This window comes from Bradysia coprophila, unplaced genomic scaffold, assembly GCF_014529535.1.
Source record: "Bradysia coprophila strain Holo2 unplaced genomic scaffold, BU_Bcop_v1 contig_151, whole genome shotgun sequence".
In the NCBI taxonomy this organism is placed as follows: Eukaryota; Metazoa; Arthropoda; class Insecta; order Diptera; family Sciaridae; genus Bradysia; species Bradysia coprophila.
Window position 1 is genome coordinate 9,072,763 of NW_023503423.1, and position 16,444 is coordinate 9,089,206.

The following is a 16,444-nucleotide window of genomic DNA, read 5'->3' on the forward strand; positions in this document are numbered from 1 at the left end:
ATTTTATAGTTTTCGAACTGTTCTTTATCTTAAATGCAAAGAATCAGTAGGAAAGAAAAGGTGATTCACAAAAGCAGTATGATAGAACCTGTTATACATAATAAAGCATACGGGTGTGTAACCATAACTCTTCTCCTAAATTATTTTGATTTTGTATTAACGCGCAACCACATTCATATGCAAATTATTTTGATAATACGAGGCTCATTTGAAGTCACAAGAGATACCATAAAAAATAACTCGAAAACATAAATTGGAGATAAATTTATGTAACCGCGTCATCATCAGCAAACCATAAATACGATATAAGGTACATTAAAGCTCATTGTAGTGACGTGGCTCGTTTTTTTTCTACGATCCATTAATAGAATCAATAGACGAAAATATCGTGTGAATTCCATATTCCCATCGAACATTTTATCGCTATTCACAGTGACTTTAATTTTTATTCTCGAATAAAACGATAAATTACCCGAAAAAAGAACGGATTCATTGCCTGCAAATATTTAAATATTGGCATAAAGCTAAATACATAACATCGACGCGACACGGAACAAATCCTGTGTATTGACGAAAGTAAACATTTGGCCAATCAAAATATTTCAATTATACCTAACACAATAAACAAGAAGAGAATTCACGAAGCTGAAATATACAGAAATATGCACAGCAGGAGAAAACTATATTGTGGTTCGTAAAGTTCGTGAGTATGGCTATTTCGTACAATTTTGGCATAAAATATGTGGGAGTAACGACTTATGTCAGAAGTACACAAAATTTCCATACTTACGAACTTTACGAACCATAATAGGGGTAAACCATTAGTATTCGTAACCGTTCGTAAGTATGGCAATTTCGTTAACTTTTGACTTTTCTCCCACATATTTTATGTCAAAAGTCTACGTAATAGCCATACTCACGAACTTTACGAACCATAATGGTTTACCCCTATATGTTTCACCCCTTAGAGTATATCTCATATATCCTGTATAATTTCGTATAATTTAGTATATCTCGCTTATGTTGACAACTGTCAACAGAAAAATTCCTCAATTTCAACTCGACAGATTTTGGTCAAACAAAATGCCAATGTGTTACAGGTCCTCCGGTAAAGCAATTACATTTTCGATCAGATCATAATCAGATCATAATGTGATCAATACGAAAAAAAAACTTTTTTCAAAATCTTTTCGTTCGGTTGATCGTGCGCTAGAAACTGACATTTTGTTTGACCAAAATCCGTCGAGTTGAAATTGAATTATTTTTCAGTTGACAGCTGTCAAAATAAGCGGGATATTTCCAAATATTTGACTTCGTGAATTCCCTTAATGCAAACATGATCAATTATATATATATACGCGGAAAGTTAAACATTCAAAGCTTTGATATGCTTTCAATTATCGGTCAACAAAATTAAATATTCTCTAAGTTTACACGCTCGGTGAATAAGATCTTTCAAAATCAGAATACCAATTTTTATTATGCATTAGATGGTTATGTATATGGTGTGATGTTATGCGGTATTATTGCTGTGAAAATCGATACTGGAATATGCGATTTACGATATGTGTCTTTCTCAATATATAACCATGCTATTAAAGTAAAATGTGGATGGTAACGTTAAATTAGTTTGATAATAGCGGCTATTGTCTATACCTCCCAAAAATATGATTGTTTGTCCGTATGTATAGTATCTGTGTGTAAGTATTAATCAAAATCATGTTAATCATATTAGCGTTGTCATAATTTATTGCTGCGTTTCGATATGAATAAATTATGGGAAATGTGCAAATCCTTGGATTTGTACGTAATTTTGTCTAATGTATGCGAGTATCGACCGCATATATATGGGTTTTTCCTAATTAGATCTCCTTCTTCTGCTGAAGAGACTCGTGATATTTTTTTTGTTTAAGTTAATTGAAAAAATTCCGGTACTTAAGGTCATTGTGGTCACGAAACGATTAAGTTCTGCCGTATAAAGTCAAAGAAAGATTGGTGCTGTTGTTTTTCTGTTCGATTTTGAGAGCTTTTTTACGAGTAGTGAGCATCATTTGAAATTCGATTGGAAAGTTTTGTTAGGCAAATAATCTAGTCAAGAAGAATGAGAAGTTTGACCACTTTTGGCTTTTAAAAGTAATACAAAATATCGCCCAGTTGTTAACGCATCGAGTGGGAAGCAATCAAGGAAATGTAAGCGAATAACGGGAAAATAATGGGCGAATAATGGACGAGTAGTCAAAGGTAGGACAAGATTGTCCATTGATGTTTCCCCCTCGTAACGCATACTTTGGCTAATTAGACAGTGCAATCACATGTCAAAAGTTAGAATGAAAAATGGTCCAAAATTGAGCATTCAACAAATATTTGGCATATTGAGATCTATAAAAACATATCATCTCAATCCGAAGTCTCTTTCTTGGCACAAAAATATCCGATTTCAAACCCCGGTATGAACATAATAATAATAATAATGAACAAATTCTGTATTATTCACCGACGCTGTTGAAAATAGATAGTTTCAAACCATGTAAGCCATTAGAATCGGTTTGATGCGCGTTTAAATGTAGTTGACCCAGTGTGTTCTTGAAATCACCCGAGACATGCACATTTAAAAATTGATTTTGGCGCCAAAAAAGGTAATGGTTGTGGTTCGGAAAACAAGTTCATGTGGATCATTAGGGATAGATACTCGCAGTCGCTTTACAGTGCTATGCCCCACATATATGTAACCAGCTTGTACACGGAAACTAAAATGACTGACAAATTGATTAATGTTGCTAGTGGTTTTTAATTTCCGTTTACAGTTAAAGGCAATCAAATTTCAGCTTTTAAGTTTGCTGGCTACGAGTGCAGAATTCGGCTGAAATTTGATTGTCATTTCCTTAACAAATAAGGTGTCAATCCAATCGCTTAACACCAAATTAGATTGGATTTTTATTATCGTTTATAGTCTTTAAGCTGCGAGCGCACTTACACCGTTTAGTTCTCCGTTTACGTTTTAACAATGGAAAGTGGGAGGAGCTTCCATTGTTCACTCGTAAACGGAGTGCTAAACGGCGTAAGTGCGCTCGCAGCCTTAGTATCGACTTCATTATATTTCTGGCACTGGTCTCTGTCAAATATATTCGTTGAATGCAGAAAATCACGCAAAATTTTCTGAAACGTAATGTTCGAATAATATATGGCAGTTTCCACGCTCAGTGAGAATTCACAATTTGTACTAACACACAGGGACTGTCGTACTAGTGTTAAAATATACATTTACCGGTATTTTACAGAAATTTGTAGCGGATTTTTGGTTGCTACCGGTATTTGGCGTCATTAATCTTTTGTTTTCAATGTAAAAATAGCGCGCAAAGCGCTATTTGTATACCAATTTAATGCACTTTAGTAGCGGTTTGTTCGAAAAATGTTTGCCTATCGGTATGATGTTTTGGATTTTTTTACTAAGGAAACGTTCGGAACGGTGATATTTTTAATTATTTTATATTAATTTTTCAATCAAATTTAACTTAATCTGTGATTAAAATGAAGTTTTGTCCTTCTTCTTATTTTTAAATTAAGTAATGGTTCAAATTTAATTATGAAACTATAAGAAAACACCTTTGCCGTCGATGACTGCATACAATTTTTCTCACTTTAGAAACGTTCGGAACGACGATTGATTTTGTTGTACTTGGCAGATTTTGCATAAAAATTTAGATTTTTTTGTCTTGATATGAAGATTCATCCTCATTTATCATTAAGAAACAGTTTTCAAATCATTTCCAATGTTTGCAATATCTTTATTTTGTATTGAAAAAACACCATGCACGAAAATGTTACAAAAGAACATGCCATATATAATATTACCCAATTCGATTGACTACAACTAACGGGCTGCTGCTTCTTCGAACATTTTTGTGTTTTTTTGTATTATATATTTATGCCTGATCACATTTTTACCGTTACTGATAATATTACTGTAGCAGATCACAGGATGTCGCAAGTTCTCCACTTGGAAAAGATAATTTATATCTGAAAAGATGACGTTCAAAGATATTGTATAAAAAATGGTTTCGGTTTTCACTTTAATGCGTTATTTGACGCGTGAAGTTTTTGTTTGCCGGTTTACGTCATGGATAATTTAGCGTATGGCGTGTATATGTAAAGTTTACTGGTAAATTTCATATAAATATTTTACCGGCTAGATTAGCAATGCTATTGATGTTCGACAGTGGACAAAACATTTCAAATTTAATGAATTTGTTCGAATGCTGCACGAATAAATTTTCATGACAGCCTTCAGCTTCTAAAATGTTCAATCCACGACTATCACAGTCGCTCTAGTACCAAGTATATTAAGTATGACTAACACCACAGCTTTGCTATGCTAACAAAGTTTATCAAAACATACAGAACTATTGACCAACCCCGACGAATATTTAATTTAAATTTTTATTTTCCAGTTCAGCACGACCTACACAGCCTCAGCTTAATTTCATCCAACAATAAGAAATGAAAAGAGACACATTCGTCCAAATTAATTTATTCTCGATTTGTTAGTCTAAAATATTAGAATTCTTCGCAAGATACCGGATCTCTACTTGACATGTTTATTACGTGGACTTGTTTATCAAACAATTATGTGCTAAAATTTCAACTGTGTGAGATTATAAAGGAGTGTCATTCAGTGTTGAATATCATTGATGTCGGAGTTCGTTCATATAATATTATCTACGGAATGCCGCAAGAAAAATGTTCATTGCGATAAATTTTGCACTTCAATGGCACAGATAACGTAATGTTGACATATTCAATAGGTATTTAAGCTTTTTCAGCACGAATCCTAGAACTAGAATTATAGTTCCAGTGGAGAAAAAAGGTGCAGCAACCAAAGAAAAATTATTTTCGCTCACAGCTTCCGCGATATTGAGGTACCACTTAAACTCACTAGTGTTCATTTGGAACACCGACACTGAAGAAGTTTTTCTACCACTTCTGTGAACATGATGAGAACGTTTTGGGTGGTCATAGTGCATCATTTCCGAACAAACCTTTAATGTTTATCTCTGACAAATATTCACCAAACCGTCTATCCTACGAACATAATACTCCACAGTCGGGAAGCTCTTTTACTGCATAATTTTCGTATTTCCCATACGCAAGTCATCGCTTACATAACCACGTATTCGTCTAACCTCTTACTCTTGAATTGCTGTTTATATGTTACAGTACAACGAAATTCCAATAACTTTATTCCGATCGAAATGTTCACGGTTATTGCTGCGTGTACCATTAAATGGGAAATGCAGACACATAGACGTACGTGTAGGATACATAAACAATTAATTCATAATTTGATGATATAATTGTAAAACATCATGGAATTGTTTCGTAAAGAAATGAAAAAAAAAAATTGTTCAAGCAATCAACGAGGAAGTATCTTCGAAAATATTTCCCATATTTCTTAACAATTTCATGAATAGGTTACACCTAACTATAAAACAATGGTGACACCACCAACATCAACAGGTATAAATATGTGTTTCGCCTCTTTTCATGTGGTGTATGATGGTCATTTAAAAGTTGATAGGAGAAAAAATTATTTTAAATAACAATGAACCGACTGTCTACACACGCTTCTCTCTGCAATTCCATGTCCATGTTCATGTAACTTGAAAAATGTGTTTAAATATCCATTTTTATTGCTAAAAATTGCGTCAATCATATGTAACATACTAACAATGCAAAGCTTCAAATGATTAAACACTTTGATGATACAATCCAATGTGTGTAATTGTTTAACTTGGAGCATTTAGGTATTGTGTGAAGCGCACATACTTAATATGTTTAACACGAATCAACCATCAACATAAATAATGTTTCTTTTCGGAACTGTTGCGCACAAGTATATGTATTATATACGAGCTGCAAGTATATTTTATTACGGCGCGGGCTTTCGCGTTTGCCTCGGGGTCCCGGTCAGATAGATATATATGTCTGTATTAACAAGAAATGTTGAATTAGAAATCTGCCAAGGTAATGTATGTATTTAACCCCGACAGTAAGTACATCAATTTGGAGTGATTATTATTACTTTGTGTGTGACCATTCATACCATCATCATTCATCATTTCAAAGTCAACAGAACAATTTAATTTAATTATTTTTTTCGTAAATTTAATTTTTGTTTTTATATAAAAACATCTTTCGATAATCATCCAACATAATAGAAATGATCTTTCTATTATGATATGGCTTGTATGTTAATCGAAGCGCTTGTCCATGAATAAATTAATTTTTTCAGCTTCCATAATACTAATGAATGAATGTGTAAAATTCCTAATTTGTTTGAATTTTTTTTTATTTTAAATTAAATTGCATAAGTTACAACTCATTATAGTCGCTGGAAAATCATGCCAACGGTTATATTGGTGATTTTGAATTAGCAAACTTTTTTTTGTCTTCTCTCCCATCGAATAGGTCGTTGACCAGACAATAAGTGGTCTCGTGGTCTTTTTTTTTCTTCAAAATTTTCGGTTTTTATTTTAGTCATTTACCGGTTTATGTGCAAACTGTAGCAGAACCTTGAAATTTCGTTGATATATTTTTTGTTCGTTGCAAAAATGAATTCAATGCAATTATTTTGTGTCCTTTCTGAAAGATATCGAGTCAGTTACCTTTATGATCGTGAATTGAATTAAAATAAAATTATTCCCTTTACTTTATCAGTCATAGCCGGTTGATCAGTCGCTACATATCAATGTAAAACTTTCATTCCTTATAATTTTATCTACACCAGATAAAGGTTACTGGTTCAATGTTCTTAGATTGTGTTTCTTCGATAAAACTGGAAATGTATAGCCTACAGTTGCGTCAGGAAGTGTTACACCTTAGTCAGAAAGGTCAGAAACATCAGAATTAGAAGATCTTCTTTTTGCTATTCAAATTTTATTTCAGTCGTGAGATTTATTTTCTCATCCATCCACGGACCAACGTTATATATATAAAAAAATACATTTTTCTAAGACCAGGTCACTGAACTCCAAAAACTTGTCGCCGTCTTTTTCTATTTACCAACGATATCAAGTAACAACTACATATCGAGGGATATGAAGAAAAAAGACCAGGAAGATTATCGACCGTAGAATGGTCACTGTATCCACTCGCACTGGCCATCGCCATCGGTGTTCGTTTTCATTTTTTGTATGAAAGTTTCAACTCTCGACCCCATCGATTTTTTGCGGTGTGCCTAACTGGTAGCCAGTTCGCCACTGATTGTATCGAGTCCCTTCAGAAAAATTAAGTGGTTTCTTTGGGTGCATTAGAGTGTATTGTATTAATAACCTTCCAACAATCATTCAACGACAGTCGTAATCATATTAATTCAACTTACTTAAGTGAACAAGAGAAATCACAACACGCAAGAACGCAAGAACATTACAATATACTTGATCGCCTTATATTGCATTTTAATCATAATAAGACATTATAGGTCGTTCTCGATTATTTAATAATGTTAAACCATGAAATGGACGAAGACAACTGACTGTATTACGATTGATTCTCATCGAGTCGGAAAAGTATGATGTAATCTTGAGTGATTTAGCAGTATCGAACAGAATGTTGAAAGTGATGAGAGCATTTAATTTTATTGCATTCGCGGTGTGATTACCCGAAAAATTACTTATCTAGAGCGCTAATTCATACATTAATAGTTTGCTGTCAAAACAGTCATATGTTGTTGTCTCGTTTTCGCTCATGCAATAAAGCATTGTATTTCATATGGAGTAGGATTCTCGCTGTCGCTCGAGGATCCTACTCCATATGAAATAAAGTACTATTAAATACATCGAATTTACAGCATCAAACACTTCTGTTTTGATGTCCATATGAATACTTTCGCAGGCTAAATTGCTCCTCTGCTCCCCTGCTAAAAGTAATACGCTGCAGGGCCTATTATGTAGAATTAAATTTGCAAAAATTCCCACAAAATTCTACACAAATTTGTAAAATTTTTCAAAAAATAACTTCTACACACCTTTAAAGTCAAATTAATTGCTTTATTCCCTTGACTGAAAGTCATGGGTCTTACGGATGATAAACACCCTAAAATGTTTGTCACACAATGATCACTACTATGATTGAAAATGCATGAATGTATGACCAAAAACCTTAAATACAGAAAATGTTTCTCACACTTTGATGATTCGTTGATAACACGATAACTTGAGTAATTTTCAACGGATTTTCAAAAACTTTTTTTTAATCGACAGGGAATTAAATTAATGAGGTTAAGTTCGAAGATGGGGAATTAAATTCCTCAGGTTAAGTTCGAAGATGGGTTATAACGGACGGGTGATCTTAGAGATATTCTCAAGAGAATTTTTGTCCGGTCGCTTGATTCCACGATAACTCGAGTAGTTTTCGACGAATTTCCAAAAACTTTTTTTTAATCGACGGGGAATTAAATTGCTGAGGTTAAATTTGAAGATGGGTCGTAATGGGCTGGTGATCTTAGAGATATTCCAAAAAGAATTTTTGTCTCGTTCCTTAATAACACGATAACTTGACGTAATCCTCAACGGATTTCAAAAACTTTTTTTATCCGACGGGGAATTCTATTCCCGATGATAAGTTCAAAGTTGGGCTATGACGGTCGGGGGATCTCAGAGATATTCCTAAAAGAATTTTTGTATCGTCCCGTGATATTATCGTGTTATTAGTTGAGTAATTCTTAATGGTCCACAAAAGACAATTATCCCACTAAGAAAGACATTTTTGGGTTAAGCTCGTTAATGGAATATACTGGTGTAATATTCTAGGATTCGTTCCAAAATTTTGTGTGTGTAATATCTTTATATCGATGATAAGAAAAAAATTAAAGTTTGGACGAGTGTGAACTTTGCGGCCAGAGCGAAGCGAGGGCCGTAATCACACGAGTTTCATTTTTATTCAATATGTAAGCAAGAAATTTGCCTCTTTCCAGGGTCTGTATCTCGTGCTGCCTTTTTGATGGTATCTTTTCATCAGAATCCTTTTTTCAAAACACACGACCACGAATGTATTAGCTTTCAACAGAAAGTAGATTTGGTTGTAGTCACTTGACCAGTTCTGAAAAAAGTGACCAGTGTACCGAAATTTTCATAAACTGCACAGTTTTCTCAGGGTTGGTCAAACTGCTACAACCAAATCTATGTTTTGTTGAAAGCTAACACATTCGTGGTCGTTATTGCGGTCGTACATACTTGAAAAATGATAATTTTGGTGGAAATATATCACCAAAAGACAGTATTTAAAAATCACCCAAATGTATACTTTTCAGCAAATCATCGATGCCTCTTAACTAATGAAAAAACGTATGAGCCAGTATATGATCAAGTGCTGGAATTTCTCATATACGTGTTTTGTATCGAAAGTAGGGTACGCATACCCTGGTATACTTTTATATACTTTTAGAGTGATTTTTTTTGCTCGGATTACAAAAATCTTCTTGAGAAAAGTCAGTCAGTCAAGGGATCTGACCCATCCAAAAGATGTGGCCTAGTTCACTTTAAATTGTACTAAAACAGACAAAAGAACGCAAAGACTTGCAAAATGTGCTGAAAATGAAGCGTAAATTTGTGCAAATTTTTGTGAATTTCTGTGAATTTTTGCAAATTTTGCAAATTAATTCTACATAATAGGCCCTGATACGCTGTGTGAAATTCAGGTCTTCAGTGCCAGGTGGCTTTCTGATTTCAATAAACAAACATCTGAACACGTTTGGGATGTCCCTCTCATCCTGTTACAATTTACTAAATGAACTTCGAACTATTTTTGAAGTTGAAGCATTAAAGCTGGAATTTTGAGCTTTTTATATCCAATCGACAAATAAAAATACAGAAAAACCAGAAACCATCGATCAGAGAATCGTTGTGTAAAATTCCACTCCTATAATTTCCTCATAAAATCCATTTTATAGTTATGATCGAGGTTATAATCATACTGGTTTTTTTTGTTCCAAACATTTCTACTTCTAAATTTCTTAGCAAAATAAAAAGCTCAGCCTCAAATATTTGCCGTTCCAATCAAAATGAAATGGAATAAAATTTAAAGAAATATTTGCATATTCTTTAGTCTACATCAACCGATGTTATTCTTTACCATAATGCTAATAAGTCAAATTTATTCAATGGATAATAATATCATCCATGTTAGTAATTTCTTCGGTGTTTGTTATACATAGCACCTGATCGATTCTTACATATTAGCTTTTTCACAAAAAAAATAATCTTTTTGATAGTTTCGTGAGTGACATAATATAGAAATCTAATACATCTATTTGTTCACAAAGAAAAATCCTGGAGTAACTGCTTGCTTTTCGAAAGATTTTATTTCAATTTTCTACAAAGATTTACGACTTGACAATTTTTTTCTAGTTAGCTGTAAACTTTTGTAATAATTAAATCTGCTACTTCTTTTGTTAAAAGCCGTCTTTATTAGTGTTCGACTTTGTTCACAGAGGGAAATATGTATTTCGAGGGTGTCACACGAGAAAATGCAAGTTCTAACTTTTTTCTCGAGGTAAACACAACGTCTTTCATAAAAAATGCTTCTAAAGTTTGAGCAGAGGGAAGAAAATGACTATTCTATTACTAGGGAGGGAAAATGGACTTTCCGTCTCTAGGGAAAAGTCTTTCCCTACTTCGTAAAGGAAAACGTCATGCTACACTCGGGAAATAATTTGATATTTCGTATCTCGATTAGTGAAAATACCTCGGGCTAAAGCCCTCGGACACGTTCACTCATCTGGATTGGGAAAAGTATTTTACTTCTTAGGGTTTAATATACATTTTGGCCTATAGAAGCATTGGTTGATTCATCATTTTATTGTTTTATCTAAAAAAATCTCAAAAGAATTAAGATTTCGTAAAGTTGTAAATAATCGCACAACGCTTCAAATAACATCCAAGATTTTTCTCCGTGGCAATGTAAATGGTATGGTTTAACACCTTAAAAACTTAAGCAAAAAAAAATATGCGTGTGCGGTTATCACAAGCGTCTTCACTTCAACATATATGAGAAAAAGTAAGTTTACATGGTTTATGTGTATATATATAGATATATGTTGCCGAGCCTCGCGCTGTTATCCAAAGTGAAAAAAAAAATCGTTGGTAGGGGATACTGTGGTCTGAATTTTTTTTTTCGCAAATATTTTTTGGTATATAAAATAATGTAATATTTGATGTCCATTTCAGTAAATTTTTAAACGTTAGCTAGTGTCCATACGGTACGTTAAGACCTTTTCTTTAATTCTATTCGACTGTATAAAGACTAATTAAATTTTCGTTGACCACTAATTATATTTTCCTTAATTTGTGGATGATTTGTTGGTGATTTATAATTGAACAGAACAGCAACATTGCATTAGAGGATTTTAGTTTTTAAAAAGTGATTTTGTGAGGAAAAAAAATTAATTCGTTTTTCTGATCGACAAATCAGATTTAATTTTTTTTTTCGTAATTATCTGGTGCTTCTAAAAATTTCAACAAAATAACGATTTTGTGCGAATTAGTTGAGTCAGCTTCAAAATTCACTTTCATTGAAATAATTCTTTTTTATGAAAAATACAATTATTTCTAATAAGTGGCCCAGTTTCATGTTTTTTTTTAACTATTTTGCCAAAAAAAGAGCATAAGCCATAAGAGCATGTTACAGCATGGATTATACCTTTGGCAAGAGGTGTTTGCGTGTAATCTTTTTTCAATCAAAATCGAAACATTTCGATTGATCATTGCGTACCGAGATTTTTTTTTTATTTATACATATCGGATCATTAGGAATAATGAATCGTTTTTGGTTTACTCTTTGTGAGTGTATATATAGTCACCATGGGTCTCACATTCGCTTCGATGATGAATGAAGTGGACTTTTTTTTTGGGTATTTAAACTGATCAAGTTGCGCACTTTTTAAATTGGTACGAATGAGAGCAGTTACTTAATATCAATTCCACTAGAGGAAAAAAAAATTACCTGAACCTTAGCCACTGGTGACATTTTCGCACTTTATATAATTTTCTGTTATATTCATTCCTACTAAGCAAGTAGCTTCAAGTAATAAAATCAATGACTTGGAATAAGAGAAAAAAGGCACCGTCATTGCCTAGTCATTTAATATATCAAATTCAATTAAATTATCAGAGCTACCAAAATTGGGGATAGAAGTTTTGATAACATTGATTATTTAATTGACGCAATTTTTTGAGCTAAGATGCTCCGATTTTTATTTGCCAAAATTGAATATGAAATTAGTGGCTATCTGAAAAAAGTAACTTTTGATCACTGCCAAGTCAATGCAGAACATTTTTTAGCCCCGTACGAAGTACTGGGGGCTTATAAGATTAATATGCCGTTTGTAACACGTCGAATTGGAAGCAGACAGTAAGGGCAAAGCATTTGGTTATGTTCATAGATGACGAATCCGCAATAAAAAAAATGTCCGTCCGTCCGTCCGTCCGTCCGTCCGTGACCCCTCTAGCTAGAGTAAATCACAACCTTTTTTCAAAATTCTTTTTTTCCCCAATTGGTATCGACAAAAGTAAGGTCAAGTTCGAAAATGGGCATGGTAGGGTCGGCCCTTCCAGAGCTAGGGCCCTATAGGTGTTTTTCAGTCTTTCGACGATATCTACCGAAATGCGCACGCAATAGCTGCTTGTGATATATCAAATGAAAGGTATTGACGAGTAGAACAAAGTTGCTGAACATTGTTTTTGGGTAAGATGCAACGTGGGCTTGTTGGGATGGCTCAAAGGTCGTTACTCGGCCCTAAGTGTTTTTTGCACATAAATCGAGTAAATCTCATCCGATTTTGCTAGTTTTTGTTTCATTTGAGAGATAATTGAATGCCGAATAGAATGATGGCAAAAAAAGTTTCAAATTTGGGCCCTTGCACTAAGGCCGCTACTCGGCCCTAAGTGCTTTTTGCACATAAATCGAGTAAATCTCAACCGATTTTGATAGTTTTTGTTTCATTTGAGAGGTAATTGAATACCCAATGGAAAGTTGGCAAAAAATTTTGAGTTTCTAAAATAATGTCGTAAATTGTTGGTTTTATTTGAAAGGTACTTCGTACGGGCTTTCGTAATTGCGCTATGCGCAATTTTAAAAATGAACAGTTTCAGTAAATTTGACAATGCGCAACTTGACTTGCATTTTGGTAACAGACGCATTAGAGGGTTGTAGACGTATTAGGGTTCCGGGCTTATTAGGGCTACGGACGTATAATGGTTGCGAACGAAATAGAATTACGGGTTGTACGGGGCTAAGTCGCAGCAAACGCCCCGACTGTTCTGATGCCTTGTTTTAGAATAATTTTTTTACGTCGATTAAAATTAGCTTGTCCGATTAAAAGAAAAATATTTAAAAGCGTCAATTCCTTATCGTGATGTTATTCCAGATTCCACATGTTGTTTTTCTGTGAAAATTTAATATTTTTTCGATTTTCGCAGTTATTTCAGGCCACATCATGAGGGCAATCTTAATTTTGACAACGTTGTCGGTGCTGTGCTATTTCGCGTCAGCTGCTTCAGTCGAGACATCCGATGTTGCTGAACTGATACCAGTGGAGGTGGACGATGAGCCAACAGCCGCAATCACTGATGAGTCCAGTCAACCGTTAGTTCGTAAGAAGCGAACTCTTTTGTTGAAGAAAATTAAATTGGCCAAATTGGGATTGCTCGGAGCTGTTGGTTTGGGTGCAGTGGCTAAAGTTGGACTCGTTGGTGGTTTAGCTGCTGGCGGTCTTGGAGCTCTAGGTGGTGGCGGCGGCGGTGGAGGATATCGTGGTGGCAGTAGTTACGGAGGCAGCAGTTATGGAAACTCTGGATACGGAAACTCTGGTGGTTGGTCAAGTGGTGGCGGTGGTGGATATGGAGGCAACTATGGTGGTGGATATGGAGGCAGTGGTGGATATGGAGGCAGTGGAGGATATGGGGGCAACTATGGTAGCAACTACGGAGGATCGTCGCAAGGTTGGTCTAGCGGTAACAATGGATATAGCTCTGGCGGTTGGGGAAGCGGAAGTGGATATGGTGGACGTGGCCAAACACAATATATTGTAGCGTACACACAAGGTGGTCACAACCAGTGGTAGAATTACAATTTTTTTTTAGACAAAGCTTTAAATCAACAACTGCCATATAGATAAAATGTGTCTTCAACTTGATCGAGTTCGTCAAACGAATTCTTGAGCAATTGTACAAATCCGAGTAAATATTTTTTTACGATTTTCTACTAAGAAAAAAATAAATCCGAAAATACTCTGAGTTTTTGTTTGTTGGCTAATGTTTAGGTAAATTTCTCTTGGTCATCCCCTTCTTCCGTAGTAAATCTCAAAAAACTTTCAATTAAACTTTTCCCAACTGTAAAAAATTGCGATGATTATCAAATACTTATCGATCATCGTCTATTTTCATCAACCAATCAGCACCAAAAGTAAACGCGTTTTAAATAAATGTAAAATTTGTTTTAAAATTAACGGCTGTCCCAGTTGCACCAAACTCTTCTACTCATATTTAACAAAAGATATGAACTAGTCGATATCATGGCGTAATCGCAATCACAGCACGCTTTACGTTCATTTCTATTTATAGTGCATAGAAATGTTAAATTCAGTACGTTTCCAACGAAAACACTGGCTGTGCGAGGTATTGTTGAAGAGAACGGCACTACTGAATCATGAAGAATTACCTTCCTAAACCTCGACTAAGGTGCAAAGCTTTTGATGCATAAGAAGTTTGTGTGTTGTTGCCAGTATTCTTGTTGGTTTAGTCAGAACATCTCTTACAACTAGGACCATCGGAAAACAACAATTTTCATCTCAAATGTCGTATTGAATCCGATTATCAACAATTCATTCTATCCTTCTGGGCCAGTTAAAAAGGTTTAAGAAAAGTAGCAAGTTCATCACATCTCAAATTCCACATGATATGTGATATGAAAGTCCTTTTGTGGAGTCAATTGATACAGGGCCTATTTTTGGAATTTTTTTTCCAAAATTTCCAAAAATTTCCAAATACTGCGAACGTCCAAAAACCGAATTTTTCAATCATTTCGAACTGTTTGGCAACTACTGAGCTCAGCCTTGTGTTTTAGCCGGCTCTCAATGATTTTGATTATTGACGCTCTCATCTTATTAATTCATCATGCTCGACTTCATTTGAAAGCTGATAGTGTCAAGAATCAAACAATTGAGAGTCAGCTAAAACGCAGGGCTGAGTTCAGGAGTTGGCAAAACAGTTCGAAATGATGGAAAAATTCGGTTTTTGGACGTTCGCAGTTTTAGGAAATTTTTGACAATTTTTTGGAAATTTTGGAAAAAATTTCCAAAAATAGGCCCTGGTTGATACCGCAAGTGTGACACAGAATTTTAATTTTCAAAAAAAAAACGATCTAACGAATCGAAAATTACGTTTCCACGCAATGAAAATTCAACTCTTTTGAATTTGTTTGTAGCTTCCTCATTTTCATTTTGAGTTTTTAGTGCACTTATGCTTACAGCGTCAGTGGGTTTATGCAAAATTATCTTTTAATTAACTCAAAGAGATGTACGCAATAGTAGTTTGAAGGTCTCCATTGTACAAAACAGTAGTTAAAAGTAAATAGCCTCAATACAAACAACACACACTCTACGGATCCGTAGAGTGTGTGTTGTTCGTATTGAGGCTATCTAGTTAAAAGGATGCAAACATAAACTTCAGGTTCAACCTTTTTGGATATATTTCTCGTACCCTGCATCTCTAAAAGTAGCTAATGTTGCTTGATCTGAAATAACCTGAACAAATAGGTTTTTTCTTCATCAGATTTGTGTGAAGTCGGAGTCGGAGATTTGTGTGGCATCGTTCTTCAAAGATTTGATTTAGGAATAATTGACGACTAAAGAATCTTCAAAGTGGTTGCAAGTGATCCCATCGAGTCAATTAGGATTACTACTGGATAACAAATTCTGCTAGGATTGCTGTTGGTCTTCGATTGGGCACTCAAATATGAGGAGCATAAATGTTTTTGCGGTAAAGCGGTCGAAAAAGATGGATTGCATGGTTTATCTTGTGTTAAATGCGCAGAAGGAAAATACGTTAGACATGATACTATGAATAACATATTCGCTTATGCTTTCTCTAGTGCAGGTGTTCCAAATATAGTACAGCCCGCAGGTATTTCAAGAGATGATGGTAAAAGACAGTATGACTTTGATACCATGGAGTCGTGGGAGATCACTCTTATAGGATGTTACCGTACGGGATACCATGGCTGCGTCATAAATTAATGATTCATCAAAGAAAGCACGGTCGACTGCTGAAAAAGCAGAGAGACATAAGCATAACCATTACATTTCTTTGAAACAAAATTATTTACTAACCCCACTTGCTTTCGAGACTTTAGGTTGCATGGGTCCGGAAACAAAGAAATTTATTGATAAATT

At 34.6% G+C, this 16,444-nt stretch overlaps 1 protein-coding gene across 3 annotated transcripts; it reads left to right on the plus strand.

Moving 5' to 3' along the window:
* The first annotated feature begins 11,127 nt into the window (after positions 1-11,127).
* LOC119074907 (glycine-rich cell wall structural protein 2-like) lies at positions 11,128-14,288 on the plus strand. 3 transcript variants are annotated; one of them, XM_037181254.1, is made up of 3 exons: positions 11,128-11,254; positions 13,473-13,912; positions 13,961-14,288. In XM_037181254.1, the coding sequence occupies exons 2-3, from the start codon at positions 13,490-13,492 to the stop codon at positions 14,114-14,116; spliced, it is 579 nt and encodes a 192-aa protein (XP_037037149.1). In that variant the 5' UTR covers positions 11,128-11,254; positions 13,473-13,489; the 3' UTR covers positions 14,117-14,288. The 3 variants fall into 3 exon arrangements, with proteins under 3 accessions (XP_037037149.1, XP_037037148.1, XP_037037147.1); XM_037181253.1 differs by having other exon boundaries at positions 13,473-13,819; positions 13,850-14,288; XM_037181252.1 differs by having other exon boundaries at positions 13,473-14,288.
* The last annotated feature ends 2,156 nt before the right edge of the window (positions 14,289-16,444 follow it).

Excerpts from the sequence above, each read along its gene's own strand:
- LOC119074907 (XM_037181252.1), top strand. The coding sequence starts at position 13,490 with ATGAGGGCAATCTTAATTTTGACAACGTTGTCGGTGCTGTGCTATTTC.